Raw genomic sequence first — 23,578 nt, 5'->3', positions numbered from 1 at the left:
GTGTAAGAAATTGATGAAATTCCGATAATATACTTTACTTAATCAAATAAATACAAGACATTATTATTTCAACATGTAATCCATATTGAACAAAGACTGATGCAATGTTTTGTACTTTTTCTATACAAAGTCTCTGAATCTAATAAGAATTTACAGTTACAGTGAGTCTCAATTTGAACTAGTCGTATTCCAAGTGCTCAACAGCCTCAGGAGGCTTGTAGTTACTGTGCTGGACAGCATAGGTCCAAATGAAACTTTTTTTCTTAGATTCTACAGGACCAGAAGATTAGAGTAAAATGTATATATCAAAGGAAGTCTGCTTATATTGCAGATTATTTTAATACAAGCCATTTACAAAAAAACAACTAAAAATATAGAAAACAGGTTTGGTTTGGTCAAGGATTTGCCCACTTTCCCTTTGCAATGAGTAGTAGAGACTAAGTTTTTGTGTCTATATACAGATAGTCACAGTTCTTTACAGTTGTCTCAAAAGAATGCTGGACTTTGTAAACAGTAACCCTCCTTGTTTCATTCATTTTACAAATATTTATTGAATATACATGATAAGGTCAGAACTATCTTATCCCCTTTGCATTCTTGGTATCAAGCATGTGCTAAGTATTCAATAAATGTTTCCTAAATTATTAAATAAGAAATTACTTAGATAACAAACAAAAAACGGAAACCACATAGTAATTAAGTCTGATTTTAACAAATGCACACTTTATACTGAATACAGTTTTACATACATTTCCACTTGATCCTTTGCTGTAGGGGATAATTCTGCCTCTGGAGAGGGAGACCCCTCTAACTTTTTGTGAATCTTCTCTTCTGTTATGAAACAAAAATTCAGAAAGATTTGTCTTATATCTAGTTAATAAATGCCATGTTTTCAAAAGTTTCTCAAGTAATTTCAATCGGAAATGATACAGGCTTTTGGGCTTAAAAGGAGAAAGCTATACCAGTTTGTCTTTTTAATAAAAATCTACTTCTTCAGTGGGCCAGAAGAAATTCTCTAGCTAAACCACACTAGAAACAGGGTGCAAGGTGAGAATGGTTGATCTCTTTACTGATACCAGGCTCTGGAGGCACTTAATTAAGAGACTTAAGTCCCTTGTGTAGTTACTAATTAGACCAGATGGAGTGAACATCTGTTTAGATTCCAAAAATATTTTCCCACAAAATTCTGACTCATGGACTTTCTATTGACTCATTTTAACAAATGCTAATCTGTAAAGAAAAGACCTCATTGACATTAGCTGTTACTTAACTTGTAGGTAAGCAAGGGCTGTATCTCAACTGAAGTAGAAACAAAGGGCTATCCTCTCTCCACTTGGCCCTGTTACTGCCTTGGATTACTAACAAGCTGTGCCCTTAACAGGCAGGAAGCCTCAAGCTTGTGCACAGCAAATGGCCATGATGAGAGCAGGAAACAGGAACCCTTAGTCTAAAATGTAGGTCTTCTTCTGAGATTCTGTAGAGCAATTAGGAAAAGCAGCTACGAAGGTTCATAAGTCACAATGACTTAATGGGTTAATGAGCTTGTCAAGTCTGCATATCCAGAAAAATTCAAGGCAAGGCAGAAATTCCTTCTAAAACTGAAATAATCAGTGCCGACACCTCTGGAGGCCTTGAGATCAACAGGCTGGTACTAAATGGGGTGGGGGGGGCAAGTTGGGGAGCGAGAAAAGAAACTACTGCTTCTTTCTGATCAATGAGCTTCAATTTGGAGACAAAAAAAAAAAAAAGGAAATGTTTCCTTGCTATGAGGGCACGCATGGGTTAAGTCCTTCCTTTTGGAGCAGGAATCTCCTCTGCAAGTGGTTGCTAAGGGCCAACACAGAAGCCATTAACAGAGCTGAAGATGGCATGGGATGACGGCCTTGTGACACGCTGAACACAGAGATTATTTTTGGTCAGTCCTAAGAAGTTCCTCAATGCAGATCCTGGGGGCTGCAATCCAGGATGCATCCTCTGCTTCCAGTGCACACACTCACCTTGCTCACTCTGTAGGTCTTTCAGCCTGCAGCAGAGCTCCTCCACTAAAGTCTCGATTCCAGAGCTCTGTGTGACAACAGAAAGACTGTTAGTTTACCACTGGGTACAAAAAAGCAGGTATTTGTGTACTTTTATGTTAATACAGAGAATTACAAATCTTTCATGTTACAAAAGAAATACATTGCCACTGGAGATAAAAACTGCACATTTGTAGACCCAAATCAGTATTTCACTAACAAAGGACACAAAGTGGAACTTGCTGATAACATGCAGAAATGTTAGTGTACCTCCCAGCATAGCTTCTACCTTCCCACATCACCTTGCTCAGTATGACAGACCAAAGACCTCAGTGCCATGATCTGGCCAAAAGTGAGTCACCACCAAAAATGACATCACAAATCTGTGTGAAGAGCTTGAGGCATGGCTCAAAGAGGTACAGCACCTTCCCAGCAGGCACGAGGGCCTGAGTTTAATCCCCAGTACCAAAAAAAACAAAACACAACAACCAAAAAAACCAATGAGCCTATGTGGGCACAGTCTTGTACAACCTCAATGTACAGAAAATTACAGAAAAAAATCTCGTCTTGGTCCTTTAGGAGCTCACAGTTTAAAGAAAATGAAGTAGGTGGTTTTTTTCTATTATTTAAAGTGAACTCTAATGACTGTAACAAAAAAAAGCAGCACAAAAGCAGGTCAATGCTGTAAATGTGGAAGCTCTGATTTCTTCTAAGAGTCAGGAACAAGGTGTCACCTTTATACCGAACCGGGTACCATTTAAGGAGCAGGCGCAGAAGTCTAGAATTGGGAGGATAAAATTCAAACTTTAAAGAAGAATGAATGTTGAAAACAGGCACAGCCACATATATTTCACTATGTAGACTCTTAAAGTTTCAAGTTTTTGATTTCTTTTGAGAAGAAAAACTTCAAAATGGACAAGAATGTGACTACACTCCTTAGGAAGTTCTATTTAAGTTGGAATCAAATCTTTTGTGGGTACAGCAGAACAGATGCACACGTCAGAGCACTGAGTGCCCTCACTGGGCCTGGAAGGGCTAAAAATAGACCTTTACCCCATTCACTTAACTCAAAATGACTCAGCACAAGTATTATAGATATCTTCAACAAGAAACCCCGGAGTTACACAGTTTAAGCCACAAGAAACAAATTACAATGAAAATCATTAATTGCAAATATCCATAGTTACATTCTATCCTATCTTTTAATAGAGAGACAGGAAAATGGGCCAGAGAAGAGCTGCCTTTTCCTTTAAAACACTCTTAAAACCATGGCAGAGATTAGTCATAAAGATTGTGGTCGTCTCCACATTCCGTAAGAGAGGGTCTTGCTTACCATAATGTCCCAGGTGTGATGAGGCTGGCAATTATATTCCACTTTCCCCAGATCATGAAACTAACACCAGTGTCAGCTGACGTGGCACATACTGTTCTGTACAGCGAGCCTATGTCACCGTGCTTGCAAACCCAGGCTGTGTCAGTGCAGAACACGAAACCTCCAGAGACTGCTTATTAAACTCTTTCTATACTCTAATACAGGCTGCCAGGAGAGTGACCACTGCAACCAAGCTTCTTACGCTTTGTCCTGGAAATTAACCACTTACACAGACGCTTATTCACTTGTGAGAGGAAAAATATATGAAGGAGTTTATGTATCTGCTCTCACACATAAATAAGCAGGTAAATATCAATGTATGCTTTCATATATGAAGAGCACAGAGTCCTTCTTACTCTTGTGTAAAAGCAAGCCTTGCTGACCTGGTTTGAGTTCTTGGCTTGCTATCTGCAGCTTGCTACTTACATTTTTACAACAATCATTAGGCCACTGGGTTATCATAAGCAAACTGAAAAGTTTAAAGGGACACCAGAAGCTGCCATCATGGTCTGTTATGTCTTAGCAAGCATTCTAAATGTTACTTTAGAACTGCTAATGAGACATTTTATTTACTTTCCCAAGTATTATATAAGCGATCACACCATTTTACTAGTGATACTTCAGTAGTGTACCATATCCACAGGGGTATTCAAGAACACTGAGTGCCTACTGCATGTTAAGATACAAAGAAAGATTACAGTGTACATGTTTTTTAGTTACTCAACAGAAGCAGAGGCTGGAGGTGAAGAAAACACTGACAATGCTGCAGAATTCATGCCTTGCTTTTTTTCACTGTGATAATACCAGCCCATCTCCAAGTAGCCAGCAAAAACTTGTCACCTTACTTCCAGTCAGCAAAGTGGAGAAGCATGCTTGGGACTGGCAGGTTTCAGGAGCCAGCCCTAAGAAACACCACTTCTGAGTTCAGTGACAGCCAGTCACCGAGTTAGCATGAGCTCTCTCATCTAGTGAACGAGTGGTAGTGGGCACCCCACAGGCCAGGCAGGTCACACAAAGAACAAAAGCCTACCCTTCTGGAGGTCACGTGCCAGTACCTGTTCTCCAGGAATAGGGCCAAGCTGAATGCATTAGGTTTTGGGGTCATGCAGGCATGGCTCTGAATTCTTGCTTTGCCACAAACATGGGCAGCAAAGGGCACGTGTGCCACTCCCTCTCTGAGCACAAGAATACCACCAGCTCCCTCAAAAGCATATATGGGATGCACCCATCAGAGTCCTTATCACCTTAACTGTTGATCCCATTTCTAGTTTTGGGGGCTTTTGGGGGAGGGGTGGGGTGGGGTGGTATTGAGGACCGAACCCAGCTCTGCCACTTCGGCTACGTCTCCAGCCCTTTTGTTTTGTATTCTGAGGTAGGGTCTCACTAACTTTGCCTTGGCTGGCCTCAAACTCACCAATTCCTGCCTCCATTGCCCAAGTAGCTGGAATTACAGACATTCCCCACCATGCCCAGCCCTACTTCCAGCTTTTGTATGTCTTTCATTTTCCAGAATCTCAATTTTGGATTCATCATTTCAAAAATACCTTCAATTTTTGCTGATGAGTTTGAAGTTAGAGGAGAAAGAAAGATAATTAACCAAATGCAGTTCACCAAAACCCCTCTGGACCCCACCTAGCCTCCTTGGCCTGCTCTGCACCTCTGACCAACAGGAGGCCCTTCCACTGCCCCACTCTGCTGGTGACTGCAGTCAGGGTTAAAGACCATCAGTAAACAATGGGGACTGAGCATGGTTACAGCCTACAGCTGCTGTGTCCTGTTACTTCCACACAATCCTCATTTGATCCCTGACAAATAAATACCTATGGTTTCCTGTTCCACCACATTCCCAAGGATTCTACACCCTCTGCATGCTTCCTTCCTTTTTACCTCTCAGTGTAAAGAAAAGAGATGATATGCCTTGCTGTGTCTCACCACCACTCCTCTCCATACCCACAGCTTCTCTCACTGTAGGCTTCTCTCATCCTGCAGGTGACTCTGTTGGAAAACTCATTTGGACTGGATATTCCCCTCAGTGCTAGACAGGTATCCCACACCTACCCAGTGATACTCAGTGACACTTACTTGACTGCTCCTTTTGTCCCTAGCACAATGAAGTCACCAGGATCTGGGTTTGGCACCAGCATGAACCATGTGACCCTACACAAACCACTTACCTATCTACATCTGGAAAGTGGTGCTACTACCACAGATACATTTCCAATAGCTAATTTCTGGTCTTCCTGTACTGTTACCCCTAACTCCTTTTCTTCCCTTCCTTTATTTTTTGAACTCAGGGCCTTGGGCTTGCAAAATAGGCACTGTACCACTTGAGTCACACTCTAGCACAAGGAGGAAAGAAGACTTCAGAGAATGTGCTGGTGAGGAAGAGGCATAGAGCACAGATTTATAGTCTTGGAATAATGGAAAAAGATGGCTCAAAGTTGTAACAAGAAGTAGAGGATCAGCCTGTGGGTGTAGCTAAATAATATGGCACTTGCCTGTTATGCATGAGGCCCTAGATTTGATCCCAGCACCAAAAAAAAAAAAAAAAAACAAGTACTTCAACCTTCGGTTACAACTAATGATAATACAACACAATCAGGTTACAGCTTAGCATGGTGATGCACACCTGGCAGAAGGACTGGGCGTTCAAGGCCACCCTTGGCTATACTGTGAGACCCTGTCAGTAAAACAAAACAGACAAAAATCATCCAGAAAACAAAAAGCACAAACAAAGCTTAGAAAAAGGTAACAAAACAAATGAAATATAGTAAAACAAAACAAAACAAACAAAAAATCACCCAGAAAACAAAAGGCACAATTAAAGCTTAAAGAAGGTAACCCTTCTTTGCATTCATCTTTAGCAGAGTGATGTAAGGCGAAGAGAATGTGGTATGGACTTATCAGACAGGCTGTGCTTGTGAGGATGGATGAGTCCTTAACTTCTCTGAGCTCCACCTCATCAGGCACACAAGGACAGGTGTGCAAGATGTGCCTTGCCCCACTCTCTTTGTAAAAGCCAAAACTGGGAAACAGTTGAATGATTCATTACTAAGAAAATAAGCCCTGTATAAGTCTCACAATGGACAACTGTTCAGAAATGAAAAGAAATTATAAGAACGACTGCTAGCATAGATAATTTTTTAAAATGTTAACTAAAAGAAAGTTGCAAAATATATGCAGTATGGTACCATTTGCAAGAAGTTGGGGAACATGAGGAACAGCCCACATATTTGCATATACCTTCAAACAATAGTTACTGAAAGTACAAACATAAGCATGGGAAAGATAAACACCAAGACAGATAGGTGGCGGCCTCTTCAGGGTGGAGAGAAAGGTGACAGGGAGAGGGAGGTGGTCTTCCCAGCTCACCACAAGGAGTACACTGAACCTCTCTGCCTCTGCCTGCCTTCCTTCTCTCTTGCCAGTCTGCTGTCCTCCACCCCACACTGTAACTCCCAAACCCCAGGCCTATTTTCACACCTGTAATCCTAACTACTTGGATTTCTTTTCTTTCTTTTTTGGTGGGACTGGGGTTTGAACTCAGGGCTTCAGGCTTGCAAAGCAGGCGCTCTACCAACTTGAGCCACACCTCCAAAAAAGCCCTAACTTTTGAGGATGGAAAAAAACAAAGCCAAGTAAACTTGAGGATTAAAAAACAATAGCTGGGGCAAAGTTCAAAATTGTTTTATATTTTTTTAAAAGGGAAAGAAGGAAGTCTGAATATATTTAACAATATCAGGCAGAGCCATGTCCCCTGATTAGAGAAATACACAGGCAGCCCAGGAGAGTAACACTTGATAAAATCTAGTGGGAGAGGGTTTGAGCTTCTGATGCTGAGTCATAGTGCCGTTCCTTTTCAAGAGACCCCCACTACCAACTGAGAGAAAAGCAAATGCAAAATATATTACAGAAAACAAATACCCAGAGGCTTGCATTTGAATGTGCAAATGAAAAGTGACTCCACAAAGGCAGTTTCAGCTGGGGCCTGACAAACAGCAAAGCCATCAAAGGTCAGGACAAATCATCACCAACTGCTCAGAGTCCTTCACAGTGCTGCTACATTTTCGCCAATGTACAGAGTTACAATCTGACACACTTGAGTTGCCAGACGGCTCTGGTAATGTCTCTTAGGTATAAAACATGGAACTGAGGACATCAAAAGATGTGATGTAATGTGGGGCACAGCTCTTCACAGGAGGCCAAGTGTAGAATCACAAGCATGTAAAATGGAGTCCGAATTAAGCCATCCTACTTAAACCCACAACACAGTGAAAAGCCTGTTGACCTAGATGCTTTCAGCAAGCAGTCCGCACAGTAACCAGCACAGTCACACCAAACACAAACACAGGAAAGAAACATCACACAGGTGCACACATCACTACTACTTACCTACCTTGCACTTGCATCCAATACACTACCTGTATTACTGTTTTGTAATTATGTGTTAGCATTTTATCAACTAGTTTAGAAATGTGGGTTGTCAGTGGTTTTTGACTGTGATCGGTGGTAGTAACTAAAGTATATACTAGGAAGAGCTCTAAGTGGGTATCTGCACTGGGTGAGAAAGCACCCCAAAACCACGGGCATAACCATCCTCCTCATTCAGGACACCAGCAACATATCCATATGCACTCATTCACTGTGGCAATAAAGTAACAACATGAAACAAACTTTCCACTGCTGCATTGTAATGTCCTATAGGTCTTCCTTGTTCCTTTCTTTCCACTGAAACCAACAGACAGATTCTAAAAAGGTGGGGTGGGGTACACATAATCAGCCTACGATTCATAAATTACCACACTGGTTCTTTCTATTGCTGCAGGCAATAATTAAGGGTTCCTCCAAAGTCCTTTTCTCTGACTCCCCAAGAGCCAGAGAGCTAGTTCTGTAAACTGATGCACAAACACAGTACCTGGCTCTGAGGCAGGGGAATGGACGTTGGGGATTTTCTCTTCACTCGCCCCCATAAGGATTCACTGAGTACCTGGTATATGTCTGGCATATTCATTTCCTTGGCCAATTAAATTTGGTAAGATTTTAATAATCACTATTAGGAAAAGGCAATGGAATTATTTTTATTTACTTAATTAAATTATTTATTTTGTAAAATGAGAAGGAAAGAGCAAGATGGCACAATCACATTTTATTGGGGTTGAAATAAAAACCCCACCTATGACAGCCAGCAAAGGAAAGTATTGTTCCAATGCAATAACCCAAAGACTCAGAGACCTTTGCTAGCCATTACCCTTACCTTGCACTGCTGCTACCTCCATGTTCTTTTCAACACACAGCACACTCAGCGAGTATGACTTATATGCAAACTGAACATGCAAAGGTTATGCATTCCTTTAAGATAAGGTCCTCAATCTCTTTCTCTCCCAGATTCCTTCCAACCTTGACTCAGCAGCTTCTTTGGACTCCACTGAAAGCATTTACCTGACCTAACCTCTCACGTGTAAAGACCATCTGCATTCTCAATTCCTTCAAAAGTTCCAAGTTACTTTATCAATCTGCTCCTTCAGTGTCATGATCAAAACACCTATTAAGTAACTGACTAACCACACATTTTTCTCTGTAGACTGCCCATCACTCACAGCCTGCTGAAGGGGTGACCTTCAGATAGTCCTATTCCCCTGCTACAGTTTTTTGAAGTAGGGATGGACACCTGGCTCATGCAGTCAATCAGGTTTTCTCTGTAGTTGAACAGTGGTAAATACCTGAGTTTGGTAGCCATCCTGACCAGGGCTAGAATGGCCCCCTCTTTTTTTTTTTTTTTTACCATGGTATGCTTTAAGCAGACAGCCAGAATTCAGAAAGAGAGGGGATGACTCTGAAGTGGGGAGAAAAGCAAAGGAGAGACTGTGGGTCTATCTGCCAATCACACCATTCACAGTTCAGGTCCCTCCTGAGGCCACTACACTTCCAGCCCTTGGTTTAGTGTGATCACTCCGTATCCTTTATGTATATGCTATTTTTCTTAAGCTAGGTTAATTATGTTCCTATTTGTAACAAAATGATGCTTGACTCCCAAATTTCCTCTCAACAGTATATGAGGCAGCAGCTTCTAGCAATTTAGAAGTTAAAAAAATCAAAGAGATAGGAGGAGAGAAAAACTGCTGGAAGGAGGGAAAGGATCCCATGAAATCTCATTTCAAGGACAGCCCGGGTGAAAAATTAACAAGATCCTATCTGAAAAATAACTCAAGCAAAATAGGGCTGGGGGGAGAGAGGACCTTGTCTCTCAATGGTAGAGTGTTTGCCTAGCAAGTGTTAGGTCCTACATACCCTAAAAAAAAAAGAGAGAGAGAGATAGGGCTCGGGATCTAGCTCAGGGGTAGAGTGCTTGCTAGCATGTGCAAAGCCATGGGTTTGATCCCCAGTACTGCAAAAAACAAAATGAAATTTTGTGTAGTACATGTATTTTATAAAAGAAGATACACACAAAACTTTTCATATAGGAAGAATGCTAATGTTCATACTATGGTGATAAGACAATAACTTATTTTTAAGTTTTTTGATTAAGATGTTTTATCTGTAAACTTTTCAAAAACATCCTTCTCTTTCTTTCTCTTAAGTGTTAGAAACAAAATGCAAACTTACTTCATCAGAAGCAGATCGAAGACACTGGACAGCAGCCTGTTTTTTCATTTCTTCCAGCGTTAGATCGGAACACTTTTTCTTACTCTTTCCCCATTTCTTATAAGCTCCTTTCTCCCAGCCCAGGAAGATGTCATTCTCCTGCAGTAAGAGTACACCTGGTTAAAATGGAAGGACTGAAGAACAAGTTTCAAGTGCTTCTGTTTCTACACACGTACATATGTTTACCTACTAAACACATTCATTCACCAAATGGGACCCACTAAACTGAGAGCCCACAGAACACTCTCAATCACAATACTTCAACAACCCATTTGCTTGGCATCTATTACGTAGGTTATTTATGATCTATTACTTACCATCTTAACAAAGGTGATCACTTTGTTAACTACAGGAAAAATGCGAACTAGTAAAATTCAACTTGATGCTTGTGCATAAATGCAAAGATAACTGAGGTACAACTCTATTCTCTGAGCTAAATGTCCTACTTCACAGTCATGAGCATTCAGGTTACTATTAGATTTTAAAACTAACAGTTAAATGGTTCTGTATTTTACAGTTTAAAAAACATCGAATACAAAATATTTCGTCAGGATTTTTTGTGTATTTTTTTCCACTTATATAAGTCCATTATAAAATATAAATAAAAATTCAGAAGGCAAGAAAAAAGGGGAAAAACACGATTACACATGAATTCACCACTCAGTAAAAATTTTGTGTGTGCTTCATTCCATCTTCATTTTCTGCTTTAAAAGAATACATGTTTGCCAGTAACGGGTGGTTCATGCCTATAATCCTAGCTACTTGGGAGGCTAAGGGCGACAGGATCATAGTTTAAAGCCAGCCCAGGCAAAGAGTTCACAAGACTCCATCTCAATGGAAAAAAGGTGAGCATGCTGGCACATGCCTTCATCCCATAAACAGTGGGAAGCTTAAAATAGGAGGATTGCAGCCCAGGCTAGCTGGGGCAAAAAGTGAGACTCTACCTCCAAAATAACCAGAGCAAAAAGGGCTTGGAGGCATGGCTGAAGTGGTAGAGTATCTGCCTAGCAAGTGTGAAACCCTGACTTCAAATCCCAGTGCGCTCACAAAAAAAAAAAAAAAAAAAAAAAAAGAGTTAATTCATATTATTTGTACAATTTTGTATTTGACTTAATTTATTATAAGTGTTAGCCCATTTTATAAGTTATTTGAATATATAATATTCCAACATGTAGGTATATTTAGCTATTTTCCTAAACTGGAAACTTAATATTTTTTTATTTTTGCTATGAATGAATGAATGAGATGGGATACAGAAGGAAAGGCATAATAAAAAATTCAAAAGACCTTTAAGATCAAACCACACACCATCAACTACCTAACTCAATTTTATACTTTGATCCAAAACATAACATTACTTTTATGCCAAAGAAGCAGAACATCACTCCCTCTATACTTGTCACAATTAGCATCCTTTTTGAATCGAATTTCTTGAGAATATTTTCAGATCTCATGCACGTGAGAAAACACATTCTTTGGCTGAATGGTGTTATTTACATTTCTAAGAGAAAACATGCTGTAAGCCAAATGAGAACTACCAATGTTTCCGTTTATTCACCATGCTTAGCCAGACTACAGCTGAGACCTGACCTTTCTTATCAATCTCCTCTATCTTCTGCAGATAGAGCTAGTCCTGTAATAGGAACACAGGACAGAACCATAAGAGTGTCAATTCAAAGTTTCTTAAAGGCAGAGAAAAATGTTATAACTTCCTGCTGTTTTACAGTGTACGAAAGAACAAATGCAGGAAAAGTGTTTGTCAGTTATTGAAAATATAACTCACTTTTGTCTAGGCTGGAGACTGGCTGTTTCTCTTACTAAGCATTATTAAACATTTCTCTAGTAAAGTACATTACAGCTCAGGAGAGGTAACATACACTATAGTCCTAATAAACTTGTATTATAAAGAGGAAAGGAATTTTTCAAGTTCAGATGGACATGTAGTCCTTCTGAAGCCCAGTTTGACAATATGTAGCAAAAACCTCATACATGTACACATACTTTTGATACAGTAATTCTCCATCTGGGAATTCCTCCTAAGGAAATAATCACTAAGTGTGCAAAGACTCAGCTATGTTGACGCTGATCATAATGCTGTCTGTCATAAGGGTAAACATGACAGACAGCTTCAATGTCAATAGAGGACAAGGTTAAGTCAGTCTTAATTCACCCAGGCAAAGGGATGGTACTGCCTTTAAGAAGGGATTATGAGATATATTCATGGACATGGAAAGCAACTTACAATATTATAAGAGAAGCAGTTTATACAATAGTGATCTCATTTTTGGTTAAACACACGTAATACATGTTAATGTTCACCAAAAGGTCTGAGAAAAAAATACTATTAAGAAGTTAGTTTCCAAGGCGAGCAGGGGTAAGATTCTAAATTGTTATTGTCTAAATTATCTTATAACTTAACAGCCAAAAAAGTTTATCATTGTTTTACATGGAAAATTTCTAAGTCAATAGAAAAGGGAAAAGGTCCTATAGCTCTTCACCTATAATAGGGTTTCTTTCATTTCCGGTCTGGCCATAATTTGTTTATACATGGAAATAAATTAATTTCATTCAGAAACCACTTCAGTGTTTCCACTGTAGCATTCGAGCTATAACAATGAATACAACACAGCCCCTGCCTGCTAGAGATGCAGTCTAGTGAAGAATGATAGGTAAGCCAATGGCTCATGGCATGACTACTGCTGTCAGACAGCCTAGAAACATCCAGGAAATGCAAGAGTCAGTCATGTTCCTGTGTTGGCCTGGAAGGTAAGCAAAGACTTCCCAGAGGAAAGGGTCTCTGATGCACAGTCTTAAAGCTCACAGGCTGTGGGGGGTGAGGTGAGGAGCAAAATGCCAGGCAAAAGAAACAACGGACAGTAAACCTTTTCTATAAAGGGCCACGAGTAAGTATGCTAAGGCCAAGACAGTAATTCAAAGATAAAATGTAGATTCTTTTACAAAAAAAAGAGTATCTAAAAATTTTATTGGTAAAACCTAAAATGTAATTCAGCAATGACTTTGTGTAATACAGCTCTACTAAGGAGAAGAACACAATTCTTTGGCAGGAGATAACATTCGATAACTGGAGTTCCAAGTTAGTATTCCCTCCCCATCAAAATCAAGTAGCAGCTGGGTACAGTGGCACGCATGCCTGTTGTCCCAGCTACTCAGGAGGCTGCACAGGAGGATCACTTGAGCCCAGGAATTACAGGCCAGTCTGGCCAAACTCAAAAAGAGCCCTCCTCAAGAAAGCAAAATAAAGCAAAATCAGCTACAAATATTCAGCTGTTAGTGCTGATTTTTTTTCTTTCTCCAAAAGCATTTCTATAGTAAAATATACATAAAATGTGTCATCTCAGACATTTTGTCTTTATTTTTTTGGAAGTACTAGTTATTGAATTCAGAGCCTCACACTTGTTAGGTAGGCGCGCTACCATCTGAGTTCCCCTGCCAATTTTTCCACATGCTTGTCAGTACTTGTGAATATTTATTTACTTATTTTTTATTTTAGCCACCCTGGTGGGTATGAAGTGCTATCTCATTGTGGGATTTTTTTTGTTTTTTGTTTTTTTTGGTGATACTGCCGTTTAAACTTAGGGCTTGTACTTGCTAAACAGGCATTCTACTCCTTGTGCCACGCCTCTGACCTTTTTTGCTCCAGTTATTTTGGAGATAGGGTCTCTTTTTCCCAGAAAGGCCTAGACTGCAATCCTATTTTATGCTTCCCGCTATAACTGGGATGACAGGCATCGGTTACCACACCCAGCTACTGGGTGAGATGGGATCTCATGAACTTTTTTTGCCTGGGCTGGCCTTGAATCTCAATTCTCCTGATCTCAACCTCAGAAGTCATTGTAATTTTGACTTCCCTAATGACAAGTAATGTTGAGTAATCTATGTGCTTAATGGCAATTTGTCCATCGTCTATCATCTTTGGACAAACATCTACTCAAACCCTTTGCCCAGTTGAAACTAAGCATGCATGGAGGAAGTGGGTCACTGGTGCTGGACCTTTGAGGGGGTCCCATCCTTTCTATCTCCTCCTTTCTGCTTCCTGCCTCCCATGAGGTAAGCAGTTTTCCCCTGCCATGCTCTTCTACCATGTTTTCTGCCTCAACACAGACCAAAATTGAAGCCTGTGAAACTGTGAGCCAAAATAAATCCTTCCCCTTTAAGATGCCTTTCTGCAGTATTTTGTCACAACAACAGAAAGCTAACACATACTTATTGTCTTTTTATTCTTCCATGCTTTGCTAAAAGTTAACTGATTCATAAACAAAAGATATTAGGCATGTGCTCAATAGTTACTCAAAAAACTGAGTAAAATTAACTATGTTTTCTCAAAGCCCTAATCTTAAAGACAGAACACAATTATCAAGTATCAAAAGCAGATGCAGCAAAAGAACTTCCTAGTGTGCAGGTCTACCTGTTAAACCAGATACTTTTCTAGACATTACTGTGAGGTAACATAAGGTGAGAATTTTGATTGACTTCTTTGTACTGTCTTCTATTAAAAGAGAGATTGGGAACTGGAGGAAGAAAAAGAACACAGCATTCTAAAATACAGCTGGTGTCGCTGACGTCTGCTGCGAGTTGCTGAGCACCCACCCCTGCCTCCCACACCTTCCTGTTAACAGCCTCCTGAAGAACAGAAACCCCGTGTGTCTGAATGGGACCAATGCCACCTCCACCTTCAGGCTCTAACTGACTGAATGCAAATCAGCACATTCATCCTTTGGCCATAGGATCCACTCAGAGAGGAGCAAGAGACCAATAAGAAATGAGTGTTTCATGTTTTCTGCTGGGAGTGTAGGGAACACTTCTTTTGGGTAGCGTAGGAGAATATGATGCTAAAAATGTGCTTACTGTCACTACCTTCTACCCAACACAGAGCTAGTTCAAAACCAAGCTGAAAACAGGAGGTGGACAGGGAGGCAGAGCAGAAGGCCTAAAGACCCCATGAAGCTAGGACTCAAACCACACCTAGCCAGCTCTACTCCTGGACTTTCAGTTATATGAATCTATTTTCTCCTCAAGCCAATTTAGTCAAAATTTTGTTTGTTTGTGAATGAAAAATACAGCCAGAATCTGAGGACTCAGTGATAAATCCATCCTCTAAAAGCCAGTAGCTCCAGTCAAATAAGCACGCTTACAGGTAACTGAATCCACTTCCACCCTCCTTGTCTTCTGCCAGGGTGGGGATTTCTTCAATGACCTTCCTGCCTGTAGTTAGTTGCCCAAGCCTCTGTCCCTACCACCACCGTGCTCTGTGCTGGCAGCCTACCAGAGCTATGGTCTCCTTGTCTCCAGGACAAAAATATAAATCCCCTAGCACAGCATGCCAGGTTCTTCTGCATTTGTTTCTTGCTGGCCATTGCAGTCTAAGCTTTATCCACTCTCACCATTCTCAGGCCTCACAACACGGGCCTCTTCTCTTTCTAGGACCTTGTACACACTATTCTTTTCTTCTTCCTTCAAGATTATTCAACTGCATCTCCGCTGTCGTTCCTGCTGTGATCAGCCTCCAGGCTCTGCCCAGCACAAAATTTTACAGGTCCATAAACGGGCAGCTGTCTCTCAGTGATCTTGCTTGGCTACCTCCATATTCCTGGTGTCTGACTCAGCATTAGCCACATACTGATCCACCACACTTGAGTAAAAAAGCAGAAGTGTACTGCTAAAAAATAATACTTACATTCAAAACCTCTCTCTTCCATGAAGAGAGTTTATGCACAAAACACGTAAATATGGCGCCATGGGAAGTATACTTATGTGGGCTTCTGGACCTACCATCACTATGTGAGGGCTAAACTCAGGGCCTGTCTCTTGCTTAGGAAGCGCGGTGGCCCCTGAGCCACTCGCCACCCTTGCTCTGGTCACTCTCGAGACAGAGTCTCACTCTATGCCCGTTAGGACCTGAAGCTCAACCCTTCTATTTGTGCTTCCACACACAGCCAAATGACAGATGTGAACCACCAGGCCCAACCACTGGTTGAGATGGGGGTCTCATGAACCTTCTGCTTAAGCTGGCCTTCGATCACAATCCTCCCAATCTCCACCTCTCTAACATATAGCTAGCTAGCATTACAGTGCAAACAACCACATCTGGACTATTTCCATATTCTTTATGCATAAAGTTTTATACATTTTCTCCTGAGTAATCTAAGTACTCACACAAAATAATTCTACACTTAATGGGTGGTAGTTTTAAATTTAATCAATTTTCACACAAGAACCAAAGTTAGTCGTATTACTCAAGGTCATTACTGAGTTTAGAAAGTCTCTAGCATTGTATCAATACATAAACTGTAAAAAGTAAGCTTTCCCTGCAAGCAACCCTTGTAACAATTTTGAAATGGACAACTTTTAACATATACATTCACTGGTTATTTTCACTGTAAAAATAATAACTTAATAAATGCAAATACATGGAAGTTAAAAAGAAAGAAAGAAAAAAAGTCAGTTCTTTCCAAATGCCAATCCCCCGAGTTAACTACTGTCATTCACTGGCATCTATATAGCTAGATTTTTTAAATGTGTAACTTATCCCACATCCCAGAGTATACACAATGTCAATGTGCAGTTTTATGAGGAGTAATATTTCTATTAGGTCATACTCTGACCTAGAAACTTTACACCTGTCAAAGCTTTGCTTGTTACCCTTAGACTTAGTAGATTGGGTAAGATCTTTCAGACTAGAGATAATTTTCCTTAAATCTGAAAGCCATTGTTGTACATTCTTAAAAGTCCTAATTCTTTGAGTAAGGCCTGTTTTTCACTTTTTGGAAAACTGTAGCCTCCCCTGTCCTTGGTGGTCTAAACTGTCAAAACCATTTACCTTGGTGGAATGGCAGCTTTTCCATAAAGAGAAAGACTGATCCTCACCCCACACCTCCCCACACACCCAGTACTCTTCAATGAACAAAAGCATGGTAGATGTGATGCTATGTGACTTCCAAGGCTGAGTGGTACAAGGCCTCAGGCTTGCGCCTGCTCACTTGGAGGGAAGCAACCTGCCCTGTCAGTCTGGCCCCATCTACACAATAAGGTCTAGTCAACACTGTCTACTGAGCCCAGCCTTCCAGCACCTCTGCAGTGAAGGGGTGACCTGGGTCCTGCAGGCCTGCCCATCTGCCAGCTGATTACCAATGAGTGACTTCAGGTGAAGACATGTAGAGCCATGCCAAATTCCTGCCTGAGTCTGTCAGGTGTACAGGTCTTTTTTTTAACTTACTAAGTTTTAGGGGTGGTTTATTATGCAACCACTCTCATCACAAAACATTGTTTCTTTTCTACTAAGCATCACTGTTTTAACTCAACAGAAAATCTCCTCTTTTTCGGAGTGGTACTGGTGTTTGAATTGGAGGCCGAGAACTTGCTAGGCAAGTGTTCTACCACTTGAGCTCTTTACGCTTTAGTTTTTTTTTCAGATAGGGTTTTGCACTTTGGCCTGGAGGTGGCCTTGGACCTCAATTCTCCTACTTCTGCCTCCCAAGTAGCTGGGATTACTGGCATGCATCACCATTACCAGCTGTCCTCCCTCCCTCCCTTCCATCCTTTTCTGTGTGTGGTACTGAAGGTTGAATTCAGGGTCTCACATTGGCTAGGCAGGTGTTCTACCACTTGAACTACAACCCAAGACCCCAGCTCATTTTTTTGATACTCTCACTAACTTTTTGTGCCCCACCTCCCCAACTTCAAACTGCAATTCTCCCATCTCCACTGCTTCGCTAGCTGGGGTTATAGGTGTACCTTACCACACCTGCCCCCATTATGCCTTTTGATGAACAAATCCAGGTTCACTTTATATGTACTACGAAAGATTTTTACTTTACCTTCCTAAAATGTATTTTTTAAGCCTAGCTATTCTGTCACAAAGTAGTAGTAAGTGCCACCAGAATCTGTCAGTCCTCTAAAACAATACCTTTTCAAGAAACCCAGTAGTGTCGTCACAGGTAGTAATTATATCCAGAAATGCCACAATGACCATGTTTACTGAAATCATAAGATATATGACTGGGACAAATATTTCAGATTGAGATTGTTCTGGAAATTGCTGAACAATTCAATGAGCAGCTTATTCCTGTCTCTAATAAATGCATTCACCCACCTGTTAATAGGAAACAGCTATCTGATGGAGAGATAGAAAGGTTTGCATGAATGGTAGTTACTGAACATTCACTTTGGGTCTAGTACTGCTCTATTTTATCAGTACCTAGAATGATGCCTGGTATCTATGGAGTCAATAAACACATTCAGAGAATGAACCTCACTTAATCCTCAGTGATGCCATCAGACATGCAGAGAAGGTAATCATCACAGATATGAAGCTAGGAAGTACAGCAGGTGAGATGACACCTAGGTCTTCAAACCCCACAGCACATGTTCTTAATTATGGGATCTGACAGTATGGGGAGGAGGAACCTCAAAGGTGGAGAGAGAACAGGAGGCTGACAGTCATTTGGGATAAACTTCAGGTGCCATTTAAAACAACCAACCAATGTTTGGTCCAGGTCAGTGGTACAAGTTTTTTCATCCTATGACGCCTCCCATACACACAGCTTAACTCTTCATGAATGATCCAATGATGCATACTACCATATGCGCCCACAGAATGTTCCTATCACTTTCAAGAGTTTCTGCCGGGTAGCAAGGGGTAAGGGAGGGGGTGGGGGGAATGGGGGAGAAATGACCCAACCATTGTATGCACATATGAATAAAATAAAAATAAAAATTTAAAAATTTAAAAAAAGAGCCAATGTGAATACCGGCATGCACACATTCTCTCATTAGCAGCAAAGGCAAACCATGGGAAGGTTTCTGGGTCAGAGAGATTGTAGAAAGACATTACTTGGTCTGGAAGTGTGGCTCAAGTGGTAGAGTGCCTGCCTAGTAAGAGATAAGTCCTCAGTTCAAACCCCAGTACTGCCAGGAGGGAAAATACACACACTCACTCTCTCATACACACACACACACACACACACACACACACTCTCTCTCTCTCTCTCTCTCTCTCTCTCTCTCTCTCTCTCTCTCTCTCTCTCCTGGCTTCCTTCCTCCAGCCTTGAAATTCTGATTTGAAAAATATTAAGCCAGGCTGGGGTATAGCTCAAGTGGCAGAGTGTCTGCCTAGCATGTATGAGGCCCTGGTTTCAAACCCCAGTGTATGGGGGGATATGCATAGTAAGCTGATTAGGTACATTAACCAAAAATAATAAGGGAATAAAGATAAGAAGTGTCATTTGATGCAAATACCAATGCTTGTCTTGTAGAAGACATTAAATAATGTCTGCTGAGTGAAAATGTGCTGTAATATAGCACGGGTACTCCTCAGTTTATGATGGGATTGCATCCTCATAAACCCATCACTAACTGAAAATACTCTGAATTAAAAATCCACTGATTACACACACCCTACTGAACATCCTAGTTTAGTTTTGCCTATCTTAGATATGCTCAGAACACTTACATTAGTCTATGGTTGGGCAAAACTATCACAAAGCCTGTCTTAAGGTATTGAATAATTTCATATATCTCAGGAAAATACTAAAATTTAAAATTTGATGTAAGATTTGTACTGAATACGTATTGCCCTCGCACTGTCATAAAGTCAAAAATTGTGAGACTGAATCACTGTAAGCCAGGGATAGTCTGTATACACAGTGAAACATCTGAAGACCCAGAATAGGTCCAATTCTTGTAGTTCCTACTGTTAAAAATTAGATGAAGTGTAAAGGGAAACAGTACAAATGTCAGATTGTCCAAGTAGTGAAATGTGACCCGTTACCAGATACACTGAAGGAATATGTAACAAATGGGCTCCAAGAGCAAAAGAGGTTTGTTGAATGCAGAAGGAGACTTGCCTAGCAATCAGTGCTGGGATTTTTCTTAGTAACAAGTCCATATAATGCAACAGCCCACCTACACTTCTAGAATGATGGACACAGAGTTAGAAGACACATTCAATTAGGTGATTTAAAAGAAAAGCCCAGTAAGTTCCTTGAAGGGAAGGCCCCAGTGTACATCTGTTGGGGCTGCACCCACTCCTACCATACATTCCTGTATAAACAAGCCATGCACCTGGAAAGAAGCAACTATTCATTTGTTTAATATTCAAGCATCTTCTAATACTAAAATTTACTAGCTGTGTGACCTTGAACAAACTACTTAGCCAGTGTACCTCAGTCTCTCCACCTTGAAATATGGGTAACAGCTAGGTAGCTTTGAGAACTGAGTTACTATGAATAGAAAGTAAGTACTCGCAATAGTAGCTGGCACACAGCACTCGACAGACCTGTGTTTGTTTTTTACTATTCTGTTTAAGCCAGCCTGACCAGCTTTTGTCATACTCATAGACTCCTAATAAGAGTAATAAAGAATTCATGATGCTGAAACCATTAAACTCTGGAACAGTAGTTTTAATTTAATGAGCTATAAAGAAAGACTAAGAATGTTTAGGACTGTAAGAATGACATGCTGAAAAACAGTCCCATCTTTCTAAAATATCTCTTCTCGCCAGTGATGGATCATGGGCAGATCACTGTTGACTATAAATGTAGCCCAATCTTGAGGTAAGAAAAGTCAACCCCACCTTTAAGTTATAGTCTTACTATGTGTTTCCCTTTTAGCCTTTTCTTCTTCCTCCTCCTTCCTTCTCCCTCCTCCTCCTCCTTTTTTTTTTTTTGTGATACTGGTGCTTGAACTCAGGATTTTGTGCTTTGTAGGCAAGTGCTCAACAGCTCGAGCCATACCTCCAGTCTGTTTAGTCATTTTTTGAGCAACACCATAAAGTGTTCTGAACAAATGTAGCATGAGCTTACTTGAAAATTTTCAGGATCTGCCAGGCGTTGATGGCTCATGCCTGTAATTCTAGCTATTCAGGAGGCAGAGATCAGGAGGATCATGGTTCAAAGCCAGCCCTGACAAATAGTTCAAGAGACCCTATCTCAAAAGAACCCATCACAAGATTTACAGGATCTAGGCCTTATGCTCCAAGTCTCCTATCTCACTTCCATGGTGGAGGAGGGTACTCATGAGTCAACTGTCAACAGAGAAATGAATAAACTTTCTCCACCTCTAAAGCCTACAGGTACACTAAAAAACAGTAACCTAATTCTACCTAGTTTCTAAAGCTTGCTTTTACAGTAGTCTGTATTATTCATTTGACAATTGCTTGTTATATATGAAAATGAACAAAGCCAAAATCATCAGTATAAAAGACGGCTCTCATGAACCAGGTTTAAATCATTTGGCTTCCCAACAGTTCCCTGGTCACCCTTACTTCTATCTCACTTAAGTCAAAACAAGGAAATCTGCTTGACTTGAAGAAGAAATAGGCAATTCCTTTTCACGAGGTGCTCAGCAACACATTGGGTATGCTGGAATAGTCTCAACTAAAAAGATGTAGGCACTGCAGCAGAACGTCAACTAAATGCAGAGTGGATAATTAAGTTAGAAAGCCATCAGTTTTCAACAATCAGTGCTGATTCAGAGGAATTCATCATTGTTATTGTTCTGATGTTTAACATTATTCTACGAGGAAAAGTTTAAAAATACTAAAGATAATATATGAGTTCTACTCATGAGATATTACATTTTACTGAGAAAGGAAGTAATTTCAGCAACAACAGTGAGGAGCTGAACAGGAGAAACATGATCAGGTACAGCAGGAGATACTGCTTTCATCATCAGGAATTATCAAAAGTTTCACAGAGAAAGGTGACTTGGGCTTTGAAGGATGGGAAAGACAAAAAGGTTTTATCTATCTAAAATGATATCTAGTGAATTACAAATTATGTGAGAGTATACTTACCAGAATATGGTAATCATGACCAAAAAAGGTGGGGAGCAAAATCTGGGAAGTGAAATTACTGACATGCTATGACATCTCGACACCAGAAGGTAGCAGTTCTCTAGAGCTACCCCGGAACCAGCCAGCACCACAAATCAGAGGCCGCACAGGTAACTAACTACCTGGCTATCCATTCTCCATTAAGACCAGGATCTGGGGCAACCCATGCCTGGGACTGCCCTCCCCCCAACTCTGGGGGCTGTACTCTGCTATTTCTTTTTAATCTCAATAAACTCTCCTGCTTTACTCAAAACAACAAGAAGACCAGGATTTGATCAGCCTGACTTCCTACCTCATTATCCCATGCAGCTGACACCACATTCATCTACCAAATCTGTTTCAGAAATCAGCTTTCGTGTGTTTGTTTTAACCAATGCTGCAAAAGTCACGGACTGAACATGGAAAATATGGCTAGTAGCTGAAGCAATGACCTTAAACCTGGCCTTTCGCAATTCAGAGCCAGACTGACTCAGGCCATGAGGGATGAGAAGAGAGGTGAGGAAATAAGACACCCAGGCCAGGGGTGGAGTCATTTGGCCTCTACCTGAGGGGCCATGCTACCCTGAGTTCAGGCAAACCAGAGGTCAGGAAGGGAGTGCTTGTTGTGGAAAGTAAGCTGGCTAGTCTAACTACTGGCTGCAGCTGTGCGTTGCAGAAGCCAAGCAGAGCCCTTCCGTTGTTCTGCCTACTGGAACACAACATTCCTTGGGCTCTACACTCTACCTCTCCTCCTGGGGAAGAGTGCACACATCTTCCCCGTGAGTCACACATCTGCTTCTGCCACCTTTACAAGGGGATTATAACTGCAGGGAAAAGTAATAACCCTTAAGTCACCTCTTATTAAAACAGGTATCAGAGCTGGTGGAGTGGCTCAAGTAGTAGAGTGTCTGCCCAGTAAGCATAAGTCCCAGAGTTCAAATCCCAGTTCCACCAAAAAAACAAAAACAAAAAAACAAAACCAGGTCTCATTTCCAATCTGACCTTCGTCATCAACACAGGATGTGATGTACTCTGCCTTCCCTGGGCTGGGGGAGAAGTATTTTAGGGCCTTTTATTTCCCTGTGGATCCCACTAGTAACTCCAGGTATCTTATGTTTTAACCACCCTTTATCTGTCATATCGTAAGCAATGAAGCAAAACTCTGAAGGGAGGTCAAGTCTGGTAGAGACACTGATGCTCCATTGATCCCTGACCCAATCAAGTGTGATCAGAGTCTGCTGTGAGTGTGCCTACATCATGTCCTGCACGCCATCACAGCACTCAGCATGCTAAGGAGATGGGCCTAGTGAGTCTACTGCTATTGATGAGATGCTCTGAATTGCCACTGCTGACATACAACTCTAAGAAATGAAAAGTTAAAGTCCTACTAAGAAACAATCCAAGCTAGACTGCCAGTGGCTCAAGCCTAATAATTCTGGCTACTTAGGAAACTAAGACAGGAAGAATCACAATTCAAGCCTGGGGGTAGGGACAGTGAGAGAGACCCCACCTCAACCAATAGCTGGGTTGGGTGGCATGTGACTGTCATCCCAAGCTACAAGGGGACTGAGACTGGGAGGATAGGACTGTGGTTCCAAGCCAGCCTGGGCAAAAAAAGGTTGAGAGACCTTTGATTGCAAAAAAGCTGGGTGTGGGGGCACATGCCCGTTATCCCAGCAACAGAAGAAAGCCTAACATAGGAGGATTACAGTCTTGGCT

At 41.0% G+C, this 23,578-nt stretch overlaps 1 protein-coding gene across 5 annotated transcripts in view; it reads right to left on the bottom strand.

Moving 5' to 3' along the window:
• The window catches only part of Kiaa0232 (KIAA0232 ortholog), a 71,959-nt gene that overhangs the window by 19,796 nt on the left and 28,585 nt on the right, over positions 1 to 23,578 (bottom strand). For all 5 annotated transcript variants that reach the window (XM_020165298.2, XM_020165311.2, XM_020165319.2 and 2 more), the window contains exons 3-5: positions 9,991 to 10,128; positions 1,998 to 2,064; positions 750 to 831 (exon numbers count right to left, since the gene is read on the bottom strand). In XM_020165298.2, the coding sequence (XP_020020887.2) occupies positions 750 to 831; positions 1,998 to 2,064; positions 9,991 to 10,128 (287 nt within the window). The remainder of the gene's footprint in view (positions 1 to 749; positions 832 to 1,997; positions 2,065 to 9,990; positions 10,129 to 23,578) is intronic.

Source organism: Castor canadensis, chromosome 9, assembly GCF_047511655.1.
Source record: "Castor canadensis chromosome 9, mCasCan1.hap1v2, whole genome shotgun sequence".
NCBI lineage: Eukaryota > Metazoa > Chordata > Mammalia > Rodentia > Castoridae > Castor > Castor canadensis.
Note: the sequence above shows the minus strand (reverse complement) of the source record. Positions and strands in the feature narration are given on the sequence as shown.